The sequence below is a fragment of the Pholcus phalangioides genome, unplaced genomic scaffold (genome assembly GCF_987345545.1).
Source record: "Pholcus phalangioides strain wild (caught in Gottingen) unplaced genomic scaffold, Ppha-v1.0 ptg000008l_1, whole genome shotgun sequence".
In the NCBI taxonomy this organism is placed as follows: Eukaryota; Metazoa; Arthropoda; class Arachnida; order Araneae; family Pholcidae; genus Pholcus; species Pholcus phalangioides.
In genome coordinates this window covers 54,220,124-54,247,824 of record NW_028301601.1, presented here as the reverse complement: position 1 = coordinate 54,247,824, position 27,701 = coordinate 54,220,124, and the positions used below count along the sequence as shown (strand labels likewise).

General features: G+C 38.4%; 1 protein-coding gene across 4 annotated transcripts; it reads left to right on the top strand.

The window, feature by feature from the left end:
• The first annotated feature begins 1,269 nt into the window (after positions 1-1,269).
• On the top strand, positions 1,270-26,958 carry APC4 (anaphase-promoting complex subunit 4). 4 transcript variants are annotated; one of them, XR_016192987.1, is made up of 6 exons: positions 1,273-1,375; positions 5,042-5,279; positions 14,628-16,982; positions 17,061-17,162; positions 24,136-24,154; positions 26,296-26,701. XR_016192987.1 is itself a non-coding variant. In XM_089234947.1 (5 exons), the coding sequence occupies exons 2-3, from the start codon at positions 5,042-5,044 to the stop codon at positions 16,967-16,969; spliced, it is 2,580 nt and encodes an 859-aa protein (XP_089091073.1). In that variant the 5' UTR covers positions 1,270-1,375; the 3' UTR covers positions 16,970-16,982; positions 24,136-24,154; positions 26,296-26,958. The 4 variants fall into 4 exon arrangements, 3 of the variants coding, with proteins under 3 accessions (XP_089091073.1, XP_089091075.1, XP_089091074.1); XM_089234947.1 differs by lacking the exon at positions 17,061-17,162 and having other exon boundaries at positions 1,270-1,375; positions 26,296-26,958; XM_089234949.1 differs by lacking the exon at positions 17,061-17,162 and having other exon boundaries at positions 1,270-1,375; positions 26,362-26,464.
• Positions 26,959-27,701: the final 743 nt, after the last annotated feature.

Below are 27,701 nucleotides of genomic sequence, written 5' to 3'. Positions count from 1 at the left end.
CATCCATATTTTTATGGGCATCTGTTTATCTGCCACCTCGTTGGGCATTTTGCCTGTTGTGGCGTTGTATTTGTATTTGTATATTAATTTCATATTTAGTATAAAAATATTTGCGAAATGTCATTGATCCGGGGGAGGGGGGAAGAAGGGAGTGTTTCACTGAAGATATAATCGCTGGCAATGAATTTGTATCATTTTCCTCATAGGTGATCAAAAGCAAAGCAGTCTCATCAGATGAGTATGCTGAGCAGTGGTTCTCAACCTGCGGCCATCTAGCACCCTTGTTATTGCTGGGATATTCAAAGACCATTGGTTGGAAATCAAGATACATTGGTTGATAGGTTGTGGAAAGGAACAAACATGAATTGTAAAAAAAGAACTGCCCATATGTAATCAAAGAAATCTGCGACCATTGACACTCCCAACCCCATCTCTCTTCTGTAATCAATACAAAATTTGTAAATCGTGACAGTACCCAATTGCCCGGGGAAAATATGTTGTAAAAATTTTGTATGTTTTTTCTTTTTTTAACACAAAATAAAGTGTTTCAAACTCTGCCATGAAGCTGGATTGGAAGAGATCTCGGAAACGGGATAGGTCTAAGGGCAAAGTCCTGGAGTGCATTCAGTTTTCGAATCTGATACCCTAGGTTTGACATTTTTAAGTATAGTGGCGCCGTCTGTTGTGATCAAACACAAATGAGTCGTTACTCATGCACGGGTGCACAAGCATTCTCATTTTGAAATTTCCGAAACTCTACTCCAATGTGAAGTTTTTATTCAGTGATGTGTTAAAACTGTAAAGAATAATTCTATTTATTTATTTTTTAATTTGGCGCATTTACTCAACAGTAAAAGAATTCTGGGGCATCTGCTGCAATCTATTGGTATATATGTAAGAGAAACTGGTGTGTCTTGATCCGTCTAGAGATGTCAACACAAACGCTTGTCTTGATCAGGACCAAACCGTAAACAAACTCCAGCGTTCCTGAGCATAGCAGAGTCTGAAGCCTGACTAATAATATTTTTTATCAAATTTTTCTAGACACTTATACATCAACAAAGAGATTTGATTCTTCAAAAAGTAGGAAATGTTGAGAATAATAAAAAAAATTATCAATCCGAAATTCACAAGATAATCGTGTGAATTCTTCCATTTTACTACAAGTCTTTTCCCCGCTAATGGCGTAAATAATTTCAACAAATCTCTGGTAATGCTTGCGGGAGTTTAGAGCATCTCTTTTTTGTAATCTCTCACTGAACTTGATCTATTGTTTACAAAATTTACCGCCATAGGAAGGTTTCAATTTTTTTCTTAAGCATGTGTAGACTTGTGAAGCCTTGTACTTAGCGTTGTTTTATAAACTCTAGCGAAGGTTGTATATATCAATTGTATTTTATTTATGATCTATATTCCAAAGAGATTGATTTTAGAAACTCAGTGATCATAAAAGATGTAAATATATGAGTTGTATATTCGATCGGCTCGACCCATTATGTTTTGCTGAGGGCCAACCCCCCCCCCCCCCGTTTCGTGTTGCTGAGCCCCCAAGCCCAGGGCCGTTTAGGGTATGGGCACTGCCCGAAGGGCCTCACAAAAATGAAATCCGGTTGAAATTTTTTTCGAGAACTTGCCTGGTAGGGACTCTGTCCATGATGCTCTAAGCAGGGCCGTCGTAAGAGCATCATAGGGTCCCAGGCCAAGTGATTTTTCTGAGGCCCTACTTGACGAATTCTCGAAAATTTGAACCGGTTCTCATTTCTGTGAGGCCCCGGATGGGTTCATGCGTTCAGACGGCACTGGCACTGACAGCACTCTAAGATGGCCCTTTCCTAGAATCTTTGGCGCGCCCCTTCTAACGTGAATTTATCGCGTGAAAAAAAAAAATGATGAGATCGAAACCAGAGCTGGAGCCTTGGGGGGGGGGGGCAATGATGCTTAAAAGCTATTATATATGTATATATAACCCCAATATTAATTTCATATTTAGCATAAAAATATTTACGAAATGGCATTGATCTGGGGGAGGGGGGAAGAAGGGAGTGTTTCACTGAAGATATAATCGCTGGCAATGAATTTGTATCATTTTCCTCATAGGTGATCAAAAGCAAAGCAGTCTCATCAGATGAGTATGCTGAGCAGTGGTTCTCAACCTGCGGCCATCTAGTACCCTTGCTAATGCTGGGATATTCAAAGACCATTGGTTGGAAATCAAGATACATATGTTGATAGGTTGTGGAAAGGAACACACATGAATTGTAAAAAAAAAACTGCCCATGTAATCAAAGAAATCTGTGACCATAGGCAGGTGCGGTCGCACCCTGCCGCAAAATTTAGGGGGCCGCAATTTTCTCTGAAAAAAACCCTTTTCTTCTGGAATGGGAAATATATTTGAGAAAAATTTAATTTTTTCCCCTGAAACTTACATTTGGTGGGAAAAAGAAACAGCTTCCAGTTTCAACCCCACAATAACATCAAAGCGCTGATAGCAATTATAATTAGTGGAGGAATTCCGAAGAGCATATGCATAAACTTGTATTGGAATCGAACCCCTCTCCTTAATATTTGTAATATCAATGGAAACATTGGGTTTTATAGTCCCCTTCCCTCACCAATATTTTCGAACCCTCCCAATATTTCCAATGAGGGCCGCCGCTAGATGTTTGGCCGGCTGGGGGAAGGCACGCATTTTGGCTCTCCTCTTCCAATATTGAAGAAAAGGTTAAAGGGTGAAATTTGTGGTCTCTCTGATCTGGCATCTGGGTTACCAGATCCGCCTACCCCCACCCCCGCGCAGCTGCAACCCTGTTTCCAGTACACAATAAAATGAATATAATGATTTAAAAAAAAAGGCTTCTTTGTCAACATTGTTTTCCCTTCACTTCACAACTCGGGAAGTTCGTAAATCGGGGAGTAATTATATATTTTTTTAAAGTGGCCGCAATCTTTTCTTTTTTTTTGGCACTGGGCTGCAAAGTTCCTAAGCCCGGCCCTGACCATAGGCATATGCAGAACTTTTTTGAGGAAGGGTTCAGATTTTTTTTTCCCCTTCTGAGGAGGGGTTTACGTTTTTCTTGCAAAAACACTATAATCTTGGCTAAGGGGGTGTTAGAACCCCCCATTGCATACGCCAATGCCTGTAACCAAGGCTTTCTTTGATCGCTACTATTACTAAACTGTAATAGTAGCAATATCATAATATCAAAAAGAAAATACACTGCTGGCCACCCAAATTGCAACACAAAGAAAGACAAGAGATATTGCAACAATATTTATTTTGTAGATAACATGTTGACCAAGCATCAAATGATTAAATTTATAGACTTCTGTGAAGTGTGGTTCCTGCCAAATTCAGTAGCCAGAGTAGCCGCCATTGTTGGAGATCACCGCTGCCACACGCCTCGGTATTGATTCAAAGAGACTTTGGATGTGTTCTTGGGGTACAGCAGACCAAGCAGCTTCCACGCGTTGCCAAAGTTGATCTGGTGTGGCAGCTGGGGATGTAATCTGGGTCAATCGTTGAGCAACCATGGACCACATGTTTTCTATCGGCGAAAGATCCGGAGAGCCAGCTGGCCAGGGAAGCAATTCAATCTGGCGATTGACGAAGAACCTTTGGACAATGCGTGCCACGTGTGGTCGCGCATTATCCTGTTGAAATATGGCTGTGGGCAAGCCCTGAAGGTAAGGAAGGACAACTGGCTCCAACACCTCGGAGATGTAGCGCTGGCTTTTTAAAGTACCGGCAATGCGTACTAGAGGAGTGCGAGAGTGATATCCAATACCGCCCCATACCATAATACTCGGTGCAGGACCAGTGTGGCGGTGCATAACGCAGCTGTTCAGCATCCTCTCTCCACGGTGTCTCCAGACTCGAATCCGACCATCGTGGTGTTGCAGACAGAAGCGTGACTCGTCAGTAAAGACAATTTCATTCCATTGTGCCGTCCACATCCTTCTTTCATCGCACCATTGGCGGCGGAGACGTCTGTGGTTCTGCGTCAAGGGTAGACGAAGCAATGGACGTCTTGCGGACAGTCCACTCTGCTGTAAACGACGTCGAATGGTACGTGCAGACACTGGATGATGCGGTACAGACTGAATGTGTTATGCTATGGTTCGTGATGTGGCTGAGCGATCCGTCACTGCCATACGCACAGTACGCCTGTCATCACGTGAAGTGGTGCACTGAGGTGGATGCGATCGAACACGTCGGTCCGTCATACCCTCCTGCATCCAACGATCACATATCCGCATTACAGTTGTTTGGTTTCGTCCACCACGACTACCGATTTCCCTGAAAGATAATCCACAATCTCGGTAGGCCACTATCCTTCCTCTGTCCAACTCGGATACTTGATCAAAAGATGATCGCTGTTTTCTACGAGGCATAATTGATCGTTTTTTTGAAAAAACCACAAGAAAAACACAATTGCCGTACTTCAAATTGTCGAAATCTCCAAGCCTTAAATAGAGATTTGAAGGGGGCGCCACAGGCGCGCGTGATGTGCGTCTGCGCTGAAATTCTAATCATTTGCATATCTCACCTCCGCTAATGCATGTTGTAAATTTCATATTATTTGCATGCTTCCTTCAGGGTGTTGCATTTACGGTGGCCAGCAGTGTATATATAATAGTCATTATTAGGACTTATCCTACCGATCTTTGTAATGGAATAGTCACTATATCATGGAGTGGTTATGACAAGTGTCTACTTTATTACGATGCTTTGTGGGGGTGGCCTCATCTTGGTCCTCCTTTCCTACATGGAGGCCATGGAAATGTATGTTTCACCAATATCATTCTATTTTTGCCCATTCGCCCTCACCTTGTACCAAAAGATGGGCCCAATATTGAACATTTTATTTTTGTGCATGTTTCCCCCCCCCCTTTTTCCTGTGGGATATATAGCCTACACAGTAAATTACCATAACGAATGTAAAAAAACTAAATGTATGAAATAAAACTTTTGCCAGTTTATATTGGTAAAAATCTATATCAAGAAATGCATTATTTATTAATTGATAGCCTTATTTTCCAGATGTCGTTTCGACAAGTTGACCAAAGGCATGTGCAGGCAGAGATATCGATGATGCAATGGTCCCCAACTATGGATCTTATAGCAGTGGTATCCGTTGGTGAAATCTCTCTGCATCGCATGTCATGGCAGAAAGTGTGGACTCTCACTCCATCAGCTGCTATAAAAACCGAATCTGCAAAAGTTACTTGTATTGTATGGAGGCCAGACGGGAGGGTACTGGCTGCAGCATATGAATGTGGTAAATTTTTCAGTCATTTTCACTCTTTTCTGAATTTTCTCAACTTCCATATCTTGACATCAGATTGCTGAGATAATTAATGCAGAAACTAGAAAGTGCTTATTTTTTACGGGTTCTGTGAGAGATGTCGTAAGTTTGATATGTAGTTTTTCTGAGAGGCTTTTCCCTTCGTAATATGCTGGTGCTACAAAAAGCAGTGACTGCCATAGGAATTTTTCTCCCTCCTTGAGGGAGTTAGCATGCGCACCAACCTTTCAGTGAGACACATGAAAAGCATTGTAGAACAACCATTAAGTGCAAACAGGAACATAACTGGGTGCTTGATCAGACGGTACATTTTGGTGTCTCTCTTGTAACATTGAAGGAGAAAAAGGTTGAAGGGTGAAATTTTCACCCCCTCTGGTCCAGCTCCTGGGGCACCAGACCTGCCTGCTACCCCTAGTTGTGGCCCTGGACGTAAGCACACCCTCCCTACCCCATAACATTTGCATTTTCCCATCATCTTCATAATAACTATAAAAATATTTGGTTTGAGCACCCTCCTCCTCTAATATTTCCAATAACTTTGCACCTATGAGACCAACTGTCATTCGAAACTGCCTCAATAAACTATAAGTTTTAATTTAATTTGCTCTTGTATGCAGAAACTGACTGAAGTGCAATAAAAATTACAAAAATGACTTGGACAGATGAAATACGTAGGGTCGATGTCAAAACATTCCTCCAGTAATTTGTATATGTTAAAATGATTCAAAAACATGTAAGTTACACAAGGGGGTGCACAACTTCCAGCCAGCAGGCCAAATGCAGCCCATTGAGGGATTCCATCCAGCCTGGGAAAGTTCTTTTGGTAGAAAATATCAATGCCCACGACATGATAAATGCTTAGGCTGATCATATTTCTTTCATGAAAATACAGAATATCGTCAAAAACTTTTCGAGGCAAGTAAAGTTGCCAATTGCAGCAGAAAAATTCGTCAAAGCAAGTGAGGTTACCAATTGCAGCCAAAAGAACTTTCAAAGGCAGGTAAAGTTGCCATATTTGCAGCCAAAAAAATTGTCAAAGACAAGTAAAGTTGCTAACTATCATTAAGATTGCTGAAAAAATGTCAATCATGGGAAAATTGTGGGTACTGCAAGTCAAAATGCAATTCACAAAAAAATTTGGTATTTAATACATATGTGAGATTATGTTATTTATTTGACTATATTGTAATGTAATTTATAAGTTATGAAAATTATCTCAATTCTTGATTTCAAAAATTTAACTGGGGAAGAAATGTTACATTTTATAAAAAAATTTGGGACGGCCAAAATTACATGAATATCCTGTAAAATATGGGTCATATTGTCACTCCTCATCACAAGTTTCTGGCCCCACAGACTGGAGAACTTGAGAAACCATGAGACACTCAGGCTCTGTCGCTAGAAGCAACATAAGCACTTTGACCCATGGACTGAAAAAAGTTGTGCACTCCTGATCTACACAGACCATGGGGTGGCCATTAGGTAGCCAAATCCAGAACTGCCCTTAGGGGAGTGCAGCAGGTGTGGTCACACTGGGCCTCACACTTACGATAATAATAATTTCTTTCCCAAGTTCTTCATTTTCATCCATTCTGGAAATCTGCCATCTAGAAAGAAATAATTACGGAATTTTCTGTACTTTTTATCTAGATACAAATAGTTAGAATCCTGTATGTTTATCTAGAGGGAAATAATTCTATAACTATCCATTTTCATCTAAGAAAAAAATAATTCTGGAATTCTGCATTTTTATTTGAAAGAAAAATTCTAGAACTCTTTATTTTCATCTAGAAAGAAGTAATTCTAGAATGTTTTGTATTTTCAGGAATTCAGAACTTAGTGGAGGCTGGAATTATTTCTTTCATTTCTTCTTAATTCTCCAGAGGCGTCGGAAGTATTTCTTTCATTTCTTCTTAATTCTCCAGAGGCGTCGGAAGTATTTCTTTCATTTCTTCTTTATTCTCCACAGGCGTCGGAAGTATTTCCAATCCGTGGGTGCTCACATAGGTGTACACAAGGGGGTGTCCCCCCCCCCATATTTTCAAAAAAATATATGATATTGAATTTTTTTTATTTCTGTTATATTTCTATAGAAATACTTTATCACGGTGGTTCTCAACCAGTGCTCCGCAGAGCCCTTGGGGGCTAGGGCTCGGTGTGCACTTCCAGAGGCTCTGTGGTTGCTCCAGGGCAATAAAATAAATCTGAATCTGATAAATAAATAAATAAATAAAAGGAGGCTTGTGTGCGAGGCTCGCCATGGAAATAATATACTAAAAAGAGCTCTGTGAGATAAAAGGTTGAAAACCACGGCTGCATTGGCGTACGCAAAGGGGACTTCCCCCCCCCCTCAAGCCAATATTATAGTTTCATTTTCAAGAAAAAACGTAAGCCTTCCCGAGAAGGAAAAAAAATTGAAAACCCTCTCCCTCGAAAAAATTTTGCGTATGCCTATGCACGGCTTTATATTATGGGCAGGGTGGGGTTGAGACAAGAGACAAAGTTTTCATCTATGCGAAACATTCGTTCAGCGTCTGAAAATTCACAAATGTGTTTCCAGTAGATGAAATGTATAATTGATCATTTTTGTTGCACCACATTCATTTTCTGCACACGAGGGATAATTAGACCGGGACCTGCAATTCATTGCCGATTCCGGACGGTTGATTTTTTTGGTATTCACCGAGAGGCTGGTGTGCTAGCCCCTCGGTGTGGAACTCCCTGCGGAAGCAAACGTTTTTTGTGGTCATGTCGCCGTTTCTGTTGTTCCCCAATGTCAGGAAAGTTTCTGACAAGAACGAATCAGGTATCTAACATGCGATACCTCTAAACATACTTTGGTATTTTTTAGGTAAGTATCTTATCAACCGCACCTAATGTATCAAAATTTATCAAAAATTAGTTTTCACCAAGAATCATCGATCCAATATAGTTCTAGTTTCATAGTTGAAATATTTTTTTCCTTAAAATGTGAAAGAGGTCTGGAAGACTTGCCTCGGGTAGGCCGTTTTTCTTTGTGGTTTTTTGTTTAGCTATAATGAGCGTTGGCATTTGTATGTCTGTTGCATTTTTGAGTGGGGTATTTCAAAATGCTTGGAAGATAACGTCAGGTTTTGTTTGGGGTATGCTGGCAAGTTCCGATAAATAAAAGACAGCCATGCACAGATGATATTGGGACGGGAAGGAGCAGTGTGAAAATAGCTAATCATCTGTTTCACCATGAAAGAACATAAAAAGTTTCCCATTGGGATTAAGAATTTTGTCGATCTTCTTTAAGGAACAAAAAAAATGGTAATTCAACGAGAATCAAAGAACGATGAGATTTCTATTTGTTTGAGAATGGGGAGGATTCTTCCTTCTGCATTCCATGGACCTTTTGTGGTGGTCGCATATACCCCTTTATGGAATAATACTGAGTATATATATAATATATAAAATAATAAGTAAATCGCTTCCTCTTTCAAATTCACTGAACTCCCCCCCTCCCTTCCCAAACATTGTTCCAAAGAATGAATGGCGTAGCGGGGGGGACTTGGGGGGTCTGGCCCCCGCCCCGAAATGTGAAAAAATGACCAGAAAAAGGGGAAAAAGATGGCCAAATCTATTGTTCTATCACTTTGGTCCCCCCCCCACCCTCCGAAATGAAAGTGGTCCCCCGACCGAAATTTCTAGCTACGCTCCTGCAAAGAACGTTCACAAACTCATGTGGTCATGCGCGAGGCTACTTTTAGAGTAAGCATCTAAAAATCATCGCCTTGCTATGGGAAGATGCTAACCGGGCTCCAGCCCCTATGCATTTTTGTCTTTTTCACACTGTAAATTCGTTTTAGAGCTGCTCTTGTAAATACCCTTGGACTATCATCAAAATTCTCATCCTGGGGGCGTGGCTTCAGGATGTGGGCTAGAATTTTTAAGGGCATCTTTCAAATATATTTATCTCATGAAAAATCGAGGAAAATAATTAGACCTCTGTCTGACCTTTCGGCCCCCAACGGGGAGGAATGTTTACATTTAAAACCTTCAAGGGAAACTTCCTTTGATTGGAATGTATACATCCCCTCTTTAATTGTATTAGAAGAAAAATCTTAGGAGTCGGTATTGCTAAGAAAACTACTGTGCATAGGCTACATCTCGTTATCATAGATTTTCACTTAAGTCAAAATTTTATCACTTATCCTTTTGTTTAGGCATTGCTGCCTGGCGTGATCTTTTTTCATGAATTTTAGGAATGTCAAATATCCCTATGTACACCAGCAACATTCGTAAAATTCTGTGATATGTGAATTGATAATTATAGTCCCTTATCACGTTGAATATACTTCTATTAGGGACAGCTCCTCATAAAGCATGAAGGAATCCCCTCCCCCTTTCCTAGAGCCATCAGTTTAATGCCCTGAAACATCTGAATGATAATTTAATGTATTCAAGTGTAGATGACATAAAACGTGACAAAAAAAATAAATAAATAAATTGAAAATTCGCAAAAAAAATAATGTTTTACTGCATAGTGCATCATTCATTTGTTACGCAACACAAAATTGTTTCCTGCATTCAATTTGTGTTTCAGGAAAATATGAAAAATACTATACATAACATTTAGATGACTAAAAATAGACTTAATTTTGCTCTTCAAGTTTAATGTGGATATAAATGTGATGTCACAATAAATTTTTATCACAAATTATCTAACAAATTAATTAGAACAAGTTCGTTATTAAAGAAATTAATTACAAAAATCATATTTTTGAAAATTGACCACCTGTGCCTAAGAATGAATATTTAATTCAGCAAACCCCTTCCTAAAAAAAATTCTTGCCAGGAGCCGCCACTGTATTCTACCTCAGAAATACTGTTCATATAACGACACCCTGCCCCTTCCTGACCTAGCCTGCACAGCACACCTCTTCAGGAATCACTTGCTCCAGAAGAGTACGGACTACTAAGTTTGAGACAAAGGCTTGCCGTTGCTGTTTTCCAGGTGATAAGAAATAGATGGCTTAAAAAGAATCGAAGAGAAAATATTTTAATTAAATTCCTTCATCGTAGAATGATCTTTTTTTTAAGGTTAGTAACGCAAGATTTTATGGAAGATATTCCCTGTACCCCCCCCCCCCAATGGCCTCCCAAATGCTGCAGTAGGACCCCCAGACCAGACTTTTCCTGGGCCATTTTATAGTGAATTTGTAAGGTGAAAAACTGAGCTTTCGGCCAAATTTTTTTTTTGGGGGGGGGGGGGAACATCATTCTTTCCACTCCCCGAGTGAATTCAAATAATCATGCACGGGCATAGCCAGAAATTTTGTTGGGTGGGGGGATCAGTTCTGAGCATCTAGCAAGCACTTTCCAATAAATATTTTCTTACATGATACAAGTGAAAAGGCTAACTACTTGCATGATAAATTTTTCTTAATGTGTAAGGTGCAATAGAGAGAGTCATGCGTTAGAGTTTATGACGAGGCACTTGTTCCAAGGAATAGGAAATTTAGTTTTTAATTTTGCACTAAACACAGTAACACACACTGCAAAGAAAGATTTGGAGGAGGTAGGAGGTGCGAAAAATCCAGGTCTGGCATTCAGTGAAAGAAGCTAGCCTGGAGTGGGGTAGATCAAGATGTGTGGTCCCAGCACCAAGGGAAATTGTCAACAGTGTGGCACATAGTTTTGGCACTCCTCTGGCTTATAAGACCACCTCTGTATTATTTCTCAGCTAAACACGAAATGCACAACATTTTTTTTTTTACTGCGAATCATTTATAGTTTGAATTTTACTGATAGGCCCTGCCTATGTATGAGAGGGAACTATGGAACTATAGGGAACAACTGCCCCGGGCGGAAAAATTTAGGAGGGGGCAGTTTTCTGTGGAGACAAAGAACACTGTTACAAAATTATTGAATCTCAAAGTTGTGGGGCGACAAAATAATATAGCTGAGACTATTCAACCCCATTTCCCAATAAATTCTGTGGGGGTGCCCCAATAATTAATGAATATGAAATGCAAAGCAAAGTTCACCTGCCCCACCCACAGAGTGCAGGCTCGAGTCTCATATTTACGGGACGATTGACTACTTTCAATCTCTGACAGACAAAACATTTTTTCTAAGTTTTTCTGTTATAATTCTTTTTTTCCTTTATTTAGCACCCAAGCTGCCCCTGCCCAGCATGGAACCTTTCACTATCTATTAATATAATGACTTTTTTTACATAAAGAATTTTAGATATCAGTGGTTCTCAAAGTGTGCGTCATAGCTCCTAGGGCTGTCGCTGTGAGTTTGCAACATTAATCCGTGTCAGTTCCGTGCTCTAAATTTTTTTTCTTTTTCTGAACTGTTCTAGAAGGCAGTGAATAAATGATAGCTAAAACAAAGAGGGTTTGCAAATCTTTGAGAACCACTTGATACTGTATAAATAGAATTATTGCTTACTTAGTTGCTTCAAAAGAAGGTCCAAGTATGCAGAAGAAGTCTTATCTTGATGAACAGTTTAGAGAAAATGAATGGCATAATGGCCAAGCTGCTCTGTCAAGATCATATAAGCAAATTACCCCATATATTTGTCGGTATCAGTCACAAACAACGAGACAAATTTTTCTAAAAAAAATCCTGCATTCTCTTGGGGCATTCAAATGGCCCACTTAAACATGTGTCTGGATCGCCCCATCGATGCAGAGTTTCATTTATTGTAAAACACGCTTTTACCCTGAGGCAAAGGAGGGACACTTGCCCAGACACAAACGAGAAAATAAAAGAGGATGTGTGCTCTCCTTCTTTCTCTACAAAAATACCCTTCCTAGGTGCTTGACAGTGCAAATAACTACTGGGCACGTATAGATGGAACAAGCCGACAGAACAAGACGTACAGGGTGAAAATTTTTTTTTTTTTTTGTTAGATTTTAAGAAAGCAATCAGTAAAAGGTTTCAGTTTAACTGTGGGTACTCAAGCAGCCACAGCATATTTTTTAAATATTTATTTACCCTTCGCAGCTTTACCTCAAGACAGTTTTTTTTCTTAACCTCTTGAGCTGAAAATTAATTGGCAGAAACCTGTGACTAACTCGTTCAAAGCGAGCTTTTACTTGTACATAATTTCTATTAAAATTCTAAGCAGATTGTGTGTAAAAAATTCATATAGTCTCACTATTTAGATAAATATAAATAAGATTTACAATGTTTTAAAGCATCTTATTAATAATTCTGTACAGTATGATAAACTTCAAAACAATGAGGAATATGCATTTCTTACACTCCCAGACAGTTTCACTGCGTTTATTGTATTTCGCACATACCTTGCACTTTTGCTGAGGCCTTTGTTTACTTTTTGTAGGTGGAATTTTTCCTCGAAAATCCCCCTACTGTTTTGCCTGCAGATGCAGTGGTGTATAATTTTCAGAAGGCCTTCGGCGTGTTCAATATTCAGGAATATTTATTCTTTGTAGGATTTCTTCTGCAACGTCCTGCCGAAATTTTGTAAATGAATATTTCCTACCATTTGGCGTTTGTTGTACTTTGCAAAATAAAACAAATGCATTAAAAAATTTTATATCCATTAGATAAAAAAATATTTTTCTGTAGCTTTTATAAAATTTTCTCGTGATAGGAAATGGCAAAACAATGTTGCTACACTCGCTATCAGTTTCCTCATCCTCGCTATGTATCATTGACCGCTTTCTTTTCTATAGTGGACAAATTATATCACTGCCTTCACTGTCACTTTCCGTTTTAGGATCTAAATAAATGAAATAAATAGATAAAAAATAATGCTTAATAAAAAATAATAAATGTACTATTACTGACTTGGTTGTTATTTATTGTACCACAATAAAACAAAATTTTACAACAAACACAGTTCTCTGCAATAGCGCTATTGATTACATGCTTGAATATCGTGTTGCTGTAATACCTACTTACTTATTGCAAACAGTAAGTTCAGAGTAGACGTGCATTGCATGTCATTGCCACTTTAGAAGCAGATAACAAGTGATGTGCATAGCACGTCTTTACAGCACAAGAAGTTAAAATGCTACAAACATGTCGAACTGATAATCCATCTGGTCTCTCATTAAAATAGTAGCTGGAAGTCCAGAAAAGTTTGCTAAATTAGGTAGAAGGTGGCGGATTTTTTTAAAAATCAATTTCCAAATTTTCCTGGCAAGTTTCTGCGCTCAACTTTGAATCGAATTGGGATAACTGCGGCCCCTTATGAAAACTCTCTGACACTCATCAGGCTTTCCATCGTGAAACCCGATAATAACTGTGATCGTGCAGCTGAAGACGGTTTGCAATGGTCTTTCAGCTTTAAAGCACAAATGCGAGTCAGTTTCCATTTTCAAAAAAAGAAAAAAATTAGCCACTGCAAGCAGCAGAAATTACTGTAGTCGATCCTTTCTGTGTCAAATGCCCATGCTTCGTAAAAAAAATATTCACTCTGCAAGTAAAAGTGCAAGTCTGCCAAATTACAAATGCTAATTTAGCAACTTTGCCGAATAACGAGTGTTAAATCGCCAATTCGCCAAATATTGTGTTAAATCGCCAATATCGCTAAAAGACAGTGCAGTTGTTTTATTTTGAAAGGGGGGGGGGTAACAAAAATATTCTTGTCAGTTAATTTCGCTGCTCCAATTTATAAATATCTGCTCCAAAACTTCTCTGAAATTGACTTCATCACTTCCTACCCCTGATGCTTGAATTATTTCTTTCATTTCGAAATTCCAATGGATTCTGTGATTATTTTCATCTAGAAAGAAATAATTCTGGAATTTTCTGTATTTTCAGGAATTCAGAGCATCATGGGCACCGGAATTATTTCTTTCATTTCTTCTGAGGTCTCATGTGTGCTAGAATTATTTCTTCCTATTATTCTGAATTTTCATGGGTGCTGGAATTATCTGTCAAGTATTTTCCATGTTTTTAAAGTATGAATTCTTGAATGGTAACTCCCTTCTCTCACAGAGTTCACAAAATCGGGGTTAAGGTGAGTCAAAATTATTAAGATGCCCCTAACTCCACAATTATTCTTGCACCAGGCCTCTGTAATTGCATCTGGTAAGGGCAGCCCTGGGCCCAATTCCTATAATTGAGAAGACAGCCAAATATAATGTTATGTATATGTTTACGAGGGATATTTCATTATAGATGTTCGCAGCTCATTGTTCTTTTTACCTTTTTTACAATGGTACTGAGAGAGTGACTGGAGGAATGATTTTCTTGGTTTTCGCTGTTATTATTTGTCTTGTACATTGTTTCAAATTTCATTCAAAATATTTATCTATTTTATTTTTATGTATTAATATATTTGCTTCAGTTTATTTCATTTGGGATTTCCAGGTAAATTGGTTCTCATCGATATAGAAAATGCAGAAATTCTCCATGTGCATGAAATTGAATGCTGCCTGAAAGACAAGAAATCTGTGATATGTTCTTTACAATGGACAGAGCACAAGGTTCAGAAGAAAACTGCAAATGCCAGTAATAGTTCATTCTATCAAGACAAGTCTTCCGTGTACTTGCCAAAGAATTATACTTCTGCCAAGAGTTTTGGCTCTCTAGGCAAACATGCCGAGGAAACGGTGGATGATTGCAAGAAGGTTAAAGGACAGACAAATTTGAATCTACTGATAGTAGGATCGACTGTTGGAACGGTATCTGTGTATGCCTTTGGTATATTCCCTTGTGGTTGGTTCAGTATCAATAAACCAAAGAAAAACTTAACGGCAAAGGTTATATCTGCAGCTATATCCGATGACTTGAGCATACTCACAGCATTCGTTGAAACAACCATCCAGAAGGGGAAGACTATCTACTCGTACCACTCTTTTGACGTTTCTCTTCTGCAAAGCAAATCTGAAGAACTTAGGGTTATTGCTCTCAAATATGGTCAGGTGTCTTCCTTGACATCTTATTTGGAAAACACCTTACATGCTATATCAGAAGCATGGGAAGATATTCTTCTGGAAATTGACAACAAACTACTGAAGTACGCCGAGCAGAAGAGAAAACATTCTGTTGGCTCCGTCAGCGATGACTTTTTGGAGTTGCTTATGTTTGGCAGGCCTTCTGATTCCCTGGAAAACTTCCTGCTGCATGATCTAACAGAAAATGGTCTCAAGAAATTCGGACAGTCCATCGAGTTGGCATATTCTAACATACAGAAGTTGGTTCTCAAGAAACTTCAGAATGTCACAATGGCTCTGTTTTATCATTTGGCGGATGTAAAAGGAATGGTCCTTTGGGTTGAAAAGTTTGGCGATTTGGAACTTTCTAGCGATGCTGTGATAAAGGCTATGTCAACTGTTGGCTCTTTCTTAATGAAAGCTATTGAAATACAGCAAGTGATAGACAGTAGTATGAAGAACTTCAAAGCTTTTTTTCGGTGGCTGTATGCCGTGATTCTTCGTTTGTCTGATGAGCCAATACCACCAGAGATAACGAAAGTCACTCAACAGGACCTCAACTTCGTTGCTGAGTTTCTTAAGGAGAATTTTGCTGATGAATGGGACGGAGATGCCATGGCCACAGGATCGTCATCTAAGGAAACTGTTGGAAGCAAGCAGTCGGCTTCTGAAGGAACTGCTTCCGGTAGAGCTCCTTTCAAATTAGAACGTGTAGGTCAGTATCTGGAAGATGACTTCTTGACTTTCCCACCCTCGATTTCTGGGAGCCCTTGGATATCATTCATCAAAAAACTCATATCTGAAAAGGAAATAAATGGTGGTGTCAATACAGACTTCATCTTTCCATATTATCCGGAGAAATCTCTCGTCCAGCAACACAGTGAAGTTTTCGAAGCGGTAGAGGATGCGTTCGCAGGAATGTGGGCAGCATTTCGGAAAAACATCTCGAAGAGAAAAACTTATGATTTATGTTCGCATTTCGAATCTCTACCGTTCAAGATTTCACATGCCACGTGTCTGAAGACAAACTTTTTTCTCAGCATGTTCCAGAAGGAGGGTTCTAAGATCAATTACTTGTATGTGCTACAAGAATCTTTGCAAGATCCTGATGTTTTTGAAGGCCTCGCTGCAACTTTTGGAGAACTGCCAGTTTATGGCGTGGTTGCACGTTCTGCCACGAACCGCAGCCATTGCCCATCGCACAGTGTGGTGGATGCCAAATTCTATAACTTTGACACTATTACTGTTCTTCTGATGGAATGTTCTTCTCCAAAAACAGACTGCCCGGTCTTGGTCCAGATGCAGCTGAAATCTTTACGTCAGGAAATGAAGAAAGTAGTTGAGAACAAAGAAGAGTGTACAGAGGTTTGTTCCACCCTACCTCTCGTGGAAGGTGAATCTTTCATCGACAAATCTGGACACAAGCGCTTGGAAAACATGAGGGCCATTTCTCTCGCTGTCAGTGGTCCCAGAAAAGTTGCGAGCGTTCTCTTTGCATCGAGAAGGCAAGTTCGCATTTACGAGATGGAAGTTGAAGAAGAGGATGAAGATGCAAGTTCTGATGACAGCGATTCTGAATCAGGCCACGATGAAAAAAATACCGGTGTACGGGTCGGTTCCAGCAGATCAAGTTCAACTGATGATGCCAGCAGCGGCATGAAAGTCAACTCTGGCTCGGAAGAACCGCTCAACCTGGCTCTCAGTGCTGATGAAAGGGACCCACAGGAATCGGAAATGATTTCTGAGACATCGGAAGGGGAACAAAGTCAGACATGAAGATATTTCACAGGTAGCTATTCAAAACTTTCCGAATGTACTTTTCATTTTAACTTTTGATTTCATATTTTTCAAGTTTTCTCTATTTTAGTGTGGATGGTGTTGTAAAAGATTGGCAAAATCATCGAAAAATAGTTTGAGGACATCAAAAATGAACCATTCTACAACAGTTGGACACATACTGTAATTTCAAGTAGGTGTTCTCAAACCGCTTTTAGGGGTGGGAGACAGGTGCAGCCACATTGGGCCCAGTGGTTTTTCGGGGCCACACTTATGGTAAAGAAACAAAATATATATACAGGGTGCACAGGTAATCGCTTATTGCATTTTACTGGCAAACTGTGTGTTAGTCCTACATGCATACTTCCAATTAGAAAAGGTGTGCAGATAAGTTGTAGTATTCAGATGTGTCATTCATGTTGCTAGGGGTTGTACATTTATTGATATTTATACAATCCCTGTATGCTCAAAAACCCTATTAGAGAGAGAGTGTTGTTGCCCTGTCTCTCTTGATGCCAACTAAAAAAACTCCACGTTTCTAAATGCGTTCGGGGTAGGGTATATGTTTAGGGGATGTTTATTAACACTAACAAATTCCCTTAATGGATCATGCCGATCCTTTGGGAATGCGTGAAAATCACGTTATTATTATTTTTTAAAAAATGCAATATTCACCAAGATATTCAAATTCTAAAAATGAAGGAGAGTTGGAAAAAAACAGTGGGTGAACTTTTTTACCTGCATTTAATGGTTTTTTTCTCCGAACTTTCCTCCATTTTTCGAATTTTAATACCTCAGCAAATGTTGCATTTAGAAACGTGGAATTTTTTTTTTTTTTTTTTGGCATTAAGAGAGACAGCAACAACTCTCTAATTGGATTTTTGAGCAGGCCCATCATTTGGGGGGTTGCCCCCTACACTAAAAATTATATATGTATATATATATACAGTCGGCCTTTATTGTACTTTATGAGCCGTTTCGGTAGTGAATCATGAGATGAACGATAATTCTTAACTAATTTATTACGGAACAATATTTACATCTCGTTCCCGCCATGTTGTCATTCCCTTCAAGTGTTGCCACCTTCGTAAAACATAATACTGTATTTTCTGGTGTTGCCAGATACATAACAATTCTCCCACACTAAATTAAGAGATGATTAATGATACAATCAAAAGTTATACACAAGAATCAACACTTGAACAGTCACAAGTTCAATCTTTGAACTGGTTTTCTGGAACGAGTTGAGCGTCTCAGTTGAGTAGTCTGAGCTGGAGGAAAAATAGTTCTTGTTGATCGAGGAGTTGCATTTGAAGTTTGCTCTGTTTCAGTAGAAGCATCTACCATAGATGAAGTCTTGTGTTGGCAAATTGCAGGAATCTCTCGTTGATTTACATGATCACTAAAAGTGACAGATTTCTTTTGAGGGAAGTGTCTCATAGGAACTGATAGTCGAATAGGAGTTGGAGAAGACGGTCGATTGACTTCACACCGTCGAAGCTGTTCAAAATGTCTCTTGATAATGTATCCATCATCTAGTTCAACTAGGTAATGAACATGACCCAATCTTTGAACAACAGTTCCATACTTCCATAGGCTTGAATGAGTGTAATTTCTTGACTGTACTCTATCTCCTTCCTTGAAAAATTTGTCAAAGACTGGCTGTGTTGCATTGTTCTTGTATGACTCAGGAGTTGTAGGTTTGAGGAGATCTAGCTTTGTTCTGAGATTCTCTCCCAACAATAATTCTGCTGGTGTCTTTCCACATGAAAGAGGTGTAGCTCTGTACCGAAACAATAGTTTACATAATTTTTCGTGAAGTGTTCCTCGTTCGAATTCCATGCCTTTCAGTTTTGTCTTCAGGGTTTGGCAATAACGTTCTGCTTGTCCATTTGTTGAGGGATGACCAGGAGCTATCATTCGTTGTCGAATACCATTTCGTTTGCAGAAGTCCATGAATTCTTGTGATTTGAAAATTGAAGCATTATCACTAACGAGAATTTCTGGCAGTCCATGTCGACTGAATATTTCTCGCAGGAAATGAATTGTAATAGCAGAATCTGGAGCTTTCTTCATGTAGTAGATTTCTGGCCATTTAGACTTCGCATCGATGACAAGTAAGAAAAAATGTCCCATGAAAGGTCCCGCATAGTCCATGTGAACACATTGCCAATTTCTTGTTGGACTTTCCCAATTGTGCACTGGAGCTTTCTGGGGGTTTTTCTTGACGTCACAACAGTTCTTGCAACTTTTCACTAGACTTCCTATGTCAGAGTCAATATTCTTCCAATAGCAGTAATTTCGAGCAAGTGCTTTCATCTTTACTATTCCACAATGAGTTGAGTGTAGTTCTTGAAGGATGGTTGGTTGAAGTGTCTTAGGTATTATTACACGCTGTCCACGAAGTAGAATTCCTTCTTGTAATGTTATTTCTGGGTCATATAAAGTTCCTTCCATCACATTTTTCTTTAGTTCACGTAGATCATCATCCAATTCTGTATATTTTCGGATTTCTTCAGAAGTAATTGTGTCTGTGGATATGTGTCTAATCACTGATGCTTGCAGGATGTATTCATCATCAACAGTATTGACTTGTACATCTGTCAGTGGTAAGGGACTTCTCGACAAATAGTCGACATTTGCATGTTCGGATGATTTTCGATGTTTGATGTCATAGTCGAAGTTGGAAAGGAAATGTGCATACCGCAACATTCTTGTAGCTGACAATGCTGGAAGTTTTTTCTCTGGATGCAACAGAGTCATCATTGGTTTATTGTCCACTACCAATGTGAATTTTCGACCAAAGATGTAATCATAGAACTTTCTGCATGCCCAATATACAGCTGTAGCTTCTCGATTGAGCTGGCTGTAATTTTTCTCAGCAGCTGTTAGTGATCTTGAAGCGAATGCAATAGGACGTTCACTTCCATCAGGCATAATATGCGATAATATTCCGGATAGACCATGTGGACTAGCATCAGTAGCCAAAGTCACTGGAAATTCTGGAGTAAATGGTATGAGGACTTGGTCACTAGCAATTTCAGACTTGATTTTTATCCATGCTGCTTCACAATCAGCTGTCCAGTTGAACGGAATACTTTTCTTGAGAAGATTATTTAGTGGGTGAAGTAACCTTGATGCACTCTTGATGAATTTCGAGTAATACATAACTAAGCCCAAAAATTGTCTCAATTCGTCAACATTTTTTGGTCTGGGTGCTTCTTGAATAGCTTGAATCTTAGCTGGAGATTTGTTCAGTCCTTTGGAAGTTATAACATGTCCAAGGTATTCTACACTTTTTTCAAAAAATTTACATTTGTTGATATTTACATGCAAATGATATTTTCGTAATTTATTTAGAACATTCAGCAAGTGTGTTGTGCATTCCTCATAAGTCTTGCCTTGTATAATTAAATCATCAAAATATGCAGTTACTCCATCTAAATCTTGAACAAACTGATCCATGAAAGAATGAAATTCGTTCGGTGCAGTTTTAATACCAAAAAACAATCTTTTTGCCAAATAGGTACCTCGATGTGTAGAGATCGTTTGAACTTTTGCACTGTCTTCATCGACTGCTAAATGCAAATATGCTTTATGGATGTCCAAGGTGCAGAAATATGATCCACCTCGTAGCTTGTTGAATATATCTTCAATCTTGGGTATTGGGTGTCTGGCATCATGAAGTTGATTGTTTACAGTCACCTTATAATCAGCACAAAGTCTTACAGAACCATCAGATTTTGGCACGATGACAAGTGGAGTTCCCCATTCTGAATGATCCACTTTTTCTATGATCCCTTGATCACACAAGTTATCCAGTTCTTTTTCAACTTTTTCACGCAAAGCATATGGTACTGGACGGGGTTTAACAAACACTGGTTTGGCATCTTTTCGCAATTTCAGGGAGCATGTATAATCTGGAATCTTGCCCACTGTTTGTTCAAAAACATCAGAGTATTCATTGACAATACTAGGAACAGATTTTTTTACGGCACACACAGGTATATGCTTGACACTTGAGGAATCATGAATGTCATTTATGTTGATATCCAATTTACGCATCCAATTTCGACCAAGGATAGGTTCTCTCTTCAAATTGACAAGGTATAATTCTTCTTCACTGGATTTAGCATTGTAGCATATAGTCACTTTGACGTATCCGATAGGTTTGAAAATTTCACCTGTATAACTTCGGAAAAATATATTTGTTTTCAGGATCGGAAGATTTAGGTTTAAGCGCCTGTAGTCACTTATGTTCATGATGCTCACACGACTACCAGAGTCACATTCGAAACGACAATTTTTCCCATTTAATTGAATGACTGCAAATATTCTATCGTCTTTTTCAGCAGTGTTAGTGCATATATCAACAATTTGGCTCACTTGAAAGTGATCTGGATTTTCGACATATTGAACAGTATTTCCTTCAGATCCGCTTTTATTTTTCCGTTTCAGAAGCTCTGTAATACATACTCTACTGATATGACCTTTTTTGAAGCAAATCTGGCATGAGAGCTTGTGTTTCACTCGACAGTTTTGAGTCTGGTGGTTGTTTTTTCCGCAATGGAGACACACGTTTTCTAATCCGATGTCTCTCAAATTGAGGTTTCGCTTCCGACTTGCCGATCTGTCGCGTCGATGCGGAGTCGATTTCCGTCGCGAACTCTCGCTGTTATTACATTGCGCAATTTTATTCACACTGGAACCGTAATTACTCTTGTAGAGTTCTTTATTTTCGATTTTCGAAGCTTCAATCGCTAATGCGACTTCGAGTGTTTCGTCGAATGTCAGTTCAGCTTGTTGTAGAATTCTTTCGCGGATTTCGGCATCTTGCAATCCTCGTATAAATTGAGCACGTAACATGAGGTTGATGACAGATTTTGAGCATTCAGCATTTTCACAACTAGATTTGAATTCGGCGGTTTTCGAAAGTTCTTTTAATGTAGCGATATAATTCGAAATCGGCTCACCTGGGTGTTGTGTGCGGCAAAGAAACTTGTGTTGTTCCGTCAGGATGTTTACCCTTTTGCAGAGATGATCTTTCAAGATTTTCAGCAGGTCGTCGTACGTCTTCGATGAAGGGAGATCCGGTGAAGTTAGACTGGAAAGCAGGTGATAGTACTTGGATCCGAGACAGTTGATTAGCACCATTTTCTTGGCTTCGGCGACGTCGGCTGTTGAATCCGTGAGTCCTTTGAGCTGGAAGTAGTTTTCGAGTCTTTGTACATATTCACCGAAACTTTCGTTAGCTTCGTCGTAGCATTCAAACGAGATCGATTGTGACTGGAGAAGCGTTTTCACATTGACGCTGGTTGAAGATGCTGGATGAGTTTCGTTTAGTTTCGAGACGAAATTACTTAAAACGGTTACTAGATCGTCGATGTCTGCCATTTCCGATTCTTTTTTTTTCACTCGTCGCCAACTTTATTGTACTTTATGAGCCGTTTCGGTAGTGAATCATGAGATGAACGATAATTCTTAACTAATTTATTACGGAACAATATTTACATCTCGTTCCCGCCATGTTGTCATTCCCTTCAAGTGTTGCCACCTTCGTAAAACATAATACTGTATTTTCTGGTGTTGCCAGATACATAACACGGCCCCCCCGTATTCGCAGGGGTTACATTCCGGAGGTGACCGCGAATACGGAAATCTGTGAATAACCGAAACCATAGGTTTTTTTTGTATATCTCGTTTATTGAACATCAGAAGAAGAGCAGGGTGATGCAGGGGTAGAAAGGATATGTAAAAGAGGGTGGAGATGTTTCCTTGAAAGAACACTGATTTCTGTTTGCCATTTCTTCTTCATATCATCAAGTATGGTGGAGTATGTTTTGATAAGACTTCCTCTACTAATTTTTCTACATGTGAAGCACATACCATAGAAAGATCTATGTCATGAAAATAATCTATTGCTGATTTAAACTTGCGAAGCCCTTCCGCTATGTTACATATGTTGAACTGGTCTTTACTTCTTTATTTTGATCTTCTTCATCTGGTACAGTTTCAGGAGCAGGCACTCAGCTCCATTAATTCCTCTTCGGTTAATGTCTCTGAATTGCTATTAATTTTTAGCTGTTCAATTTCTTCTATATCCATATCATTGAACTCTTCTCCCCTCACCTGTTTCGCTAACGTGACAATGTCTTTTATAATTTCCTTGGAAATTTTCTAGCTGCCTCCTGGTCGGCGGAGGCTTGATCGTAAGTGATTTTTTACATTGCGTAATCCAAATCGTTTCTTAAACCTATGAAATCAACCTTTACTTGCACAAAGTTCTGATGAAATAGACGTTTCACCAACTCTTTCCTTTATAGAAGAGTAAAATTTTTTCGCCTTTTAATTTATAATATTACAATCAATTGGAATACCTTTTCTGTGGCAGTCTTGACCTACAAAAAACAGCATTTTCTCTATGAGAAACACATGGGTCCCGTAGGCAATGCAAAGTTTTCGCTGCCATAGGTGCTGCTACAGCCTCGGCTGATTGAATTTCAGATTCCTTTTTCTTGATATATCTCACCGTAGATTCGTTGACTCCATATAATGGCTGGCAACAACAGCAATTGATGTACTTTCTCAACAAGCGTACATAGGCAACATATCAATTTTTTTTGTAAAGTTTTCACTTTTTTTGTCTTTTCGAAACATTATCAGTAGTATTAGAAAAATCCTAAACACGTACAACTTAAATTTTGTAAGCAAAACACGTGAATGACGATTGCTAGTGTTGACATAAAATGTTTTCAATGAAGGAAAAAAAACCACGAATACGGAAACCGCGAATATAGAAATTGCGAATACGGGGAGTCGACTGTATAGAATATATGCATACACATTGAGTACGCGTTCTTTCCCCCCTCCCCCCAGAAAAAATTTAAATGGCGGCCCTGTTTTTGAGCACAAAGGGATTGTATAAAAAGTTTATTTTCTCTTTATCATATATTATTTATCTATACATATCAAAAACAAATGTGGAATAAACAACTTATATGAGCTTTAACTGATTTGATTTCAGAATGTTCATCAATTCCTGAATTATTTCTCTCATTAATACTGAATTTCTACCAATTCTAAAATTATTTCTTTCATTAATTCTGAAATTTTTTTTTTCTCATTAATTCTGAATTTTCATTGATTCTGGGATTTTCTTCTTTCAGCACTTTTGAATTTTCATTGGTGAGTAGATATTTTTCAGCATTTCTGTATATTCATTTAGTGTTAATTCATGAATCTTTGAACGCTGATTCCCCCTACAAAATATATAAAATTGGGATTAAATATCCCCAAGATTGTTTTTGCACTGGGCCCTGCATCTGATAGGAGCAGCTCTGGGTGTTCTGACCATTAGCAGAGATGGATATCGATATCTGACATGGGTGAACCATTGTGAATTTTTCAATGTATTTGGAGTTTGCATTGGACTCATACAATCACTCATATTGTCACCCACTCACTTAGTCACTCATATGGTTAATCACTCATCCAATCACTTAGTCACTCATCCACCCTTCTTTTGGTCACTCACTCATGTGGCTTCTCATCTACTTGGTCACTCACTCAATCATTTGCTGACTCAATCAGAGCAAAACGTTTGGGGCAAAATGTCACCTACACACTTAGTCACACTCATACAATCATTCCCTCACGAATACAGTCATTCACCCACTCTCATACAATCAGTCACCCACTCACTTGGCTCTGTCCCGAGACACGAAAGGTACAGGGGATCAAACGTGCCAGGGCAGCAAAATGTCTCTTTCTCTCTCTATGGCTCAAGTTTCCATAAACCATTTCAAAAGAGTGGCGAAATCTTAGAAAAAGATTCTTGAACCATCCTACACAGTTAGTTGGACACATACTGTGGTTTACACATCGGTTAGCCAATGTGTCAATGTTCTCACCATTAGCAGAGATGAATATCTGAAACAGGTGAGCCAGCGCTGTAAATTTTTCAAAATATTTAGAATTTTATACGTATCAGCAACAATCACATTCAGAGACAGCGACTTGAAGGAAACATTGGGAAGGTGCCACATGGCCCTGTATATACAGGATCAGACTTTATTTCTGCATGGACAAGAAGAACGTTAATCCAGAGCTTCAATAATTTAAACATCATACATTCACTGGCTAACCAAACATCTCTGACCTTAGCCACAAAGACCCACCTTCACCCTTCAAAAATCAGGCAAAAGAAAGCCCTATATGGGATTTAATGGCATATGCACAGGGTACTGGGGGTTTCATTGTATGTTAAGGAATTTCATTGAGGGGCTCCACGTACCATGAACCAATGATGGGATTAAGCCAGTTCCCAACAATTCAGTTGAACCAATACAAAATTGTTTTGTCATTTGGCAAAATAGTTGTCGAAATGGGGCCCATAATCAAGGAGTGTATCAGCTATTCATTCTTATCGAAAATCCGCTCTTTATCTCCCTGTTTACGACAATGTAAGCTTAAGAGACAGAATTTTGAGCCATCTTTTTCTTTTCATACTGTGGCACAAAATATTTTTTTCTCTCCACAAAGTGTCCAACTTGATGCATACACGTTATTGTTATTATTATCATGTCACACTGAAGGCGATGCACGTCTCTATCTCATGTAGTAGAAACGATTAGTTAAATGTCTTTAATTGAATTAAAATTAAATTTTCCTTCTGAACATCTTAGAGTTATCAATACATCCCACAATTGTGGCCCGGACATGATTGAATTTAGTGGTGTCTGTAGTTATGTTAGCCAGCCAGTTCAAAATGTGCCTCCACTTGGCTGAACCACACAGTTGGATTCATTTTCCAAGATGAAGGGGGTTTTACTGCTACACTGGAGATCTGTGCCGCTGGTGCGGACAAATTTTGGCCATTGGTTTGAGGCATAGTTGGGGGAGGGAAGAAGATGTGATGCTATATCACCAAAATAATATGCAGAATAACCATGGATAGATTTTTTTTCAAATGTCCAACTTGAGTGTTATACCATGAAGAGAAGAATTGAAGCTTATAGTTTACGGATGCATTCGGATTCCTGTGGAGATGACGTTGTGGCACCGTAACAATCTCTTAATATGATGTTGAAACTTGTTGCATGCACAAACATGGATAGGTCACCATTGCTTCTTTCCTATCAGCATATTCGGAGGGGAGAGAAAAAAATTGTTGTTTTCAAAGACTCTTTTTTTTCTTTCGATATTTGAGGTGGAAATGTAATTAAACAAGATGTCTTATGCATTTTTTTTAATAATAAATATTTAACCAGATTCATTCAGAGGTATCTGTAAAAAAAATTAAGTGCAATGATTTGTTTACTCTGTAGATTCTTGACAGTGTTACTTCATGAAACTTCATGTTCTGCTGTGATTCTATTTTTTAACAAATATAGTCGAGTACACTTGTAACATACCATGGACGCAACTTCTCAACCTAGCAAATAATTTGAATATAACATGCTGCAAACAGAAAAATCTTAAAAAACATTAAGCCAGAAACTGATTTATTTTGTATAACATGCATTGTATGTGAGTGATTTGAATGTTTTCTCATAAAAAGACACAAGTTTCTTCAATGACGAGAAATTATATTGCCAAAATAGTTGCATTTGTTACTAACAGATGGCACTATAAACCTTCTTTTGTGTTTTTTGTCACATGTTGACAATAAATGTAACTGTTTCTGACAATGTGAAAATTTTTGTTATTGAATAAAATCCTGTTTTTCTGTGCAAACTGTGTCGTCTATGTTTTTTGAATTATTGAATTTTTGCTTTTTTGTTACTATTTGGTCACCTAGTAGTACAGTAGTATGGCAGTGAGATAAACACCTATTGTAAATCATCAAACCATTCCTTGTTGAAAAGCTATGCCAAATCAAAAGTGGCTTGTAAAATTTATGAACATCTGCTGTTTTTTTTTTGTTTTTTTTTTTCTGAATGAATAATTGTACTATACTGTCTTTCAGATAAAAACCGTTTGCCTCATATATATCATGTTTTCTGTTAAGTTTTTAAAATTTTTCAAATATCAATCAAAAACTATATGCATGCAATATTACATGCCAATTACATGCTGCATTACCTTATTTTTTTTTGTGACAATCTCAATAATGAAAATCTTATACATATATCTAATTGTTACTGCAATTATTATTGCTACTTGAACTAATTTCAAGACCTCACTTATAACTAGAGACCAGATTATATTTACTAAAAATGTTGCGATATATGTGCTCTAAAAATATGGAAATATGCACTAAAAAATGCCAAAATAAGCACCAGAAATCACAAAAATGCTGTAAAAATCACAAAAATGCACTAAAAATCTCTAAATGTTCACGAAAAAATCACCAAAATTTTCAAAACATGTATGTATTAAAACTGAGAAAATATGTGTTAAAACCCATATAAAAATGCAAACGTGTTTTTATATAATGCTTATTTTCTATATTAGTGCACATTCATTTACAAAACCAATTGGCATGCAAATAAGCTTTATGTTTTTCATTCAGATATTTCTCCTGAGTAGGCCAGTATCTCCTCACAAATAAGAAAAAAAAAATTCTCTAAAGAGAAATAAAGTAACACGAGTAACAAAGCTGAAACAATGACCAAAGGTGGATAAAATAGTGAACTAATAAAAATAGCGGTTAAAAGTGGCAAATTTTTCACCTGAGATTTGATATTTGACAAAAAAACATGTGGCAAACACAAAGTACCCAGCCCTGGGG

Bases quoted from the DNA above. Each gene is read 5' to 3' on its own strand.
- APC4 (XM_089234947.1), top strand. From the start codon at position 5,042: ATGTCGTTTCGACAAGTTGACCAAAGGCATGTGCAGGCAGAGATATCG. The intron at 5,280-14,627 runs GTAAATTTTTCA...TGGGATTTCCAG, and splicing joins GGCTGCAGCATATGAATGTG to GTAAATTGGTTCTCATCGAT.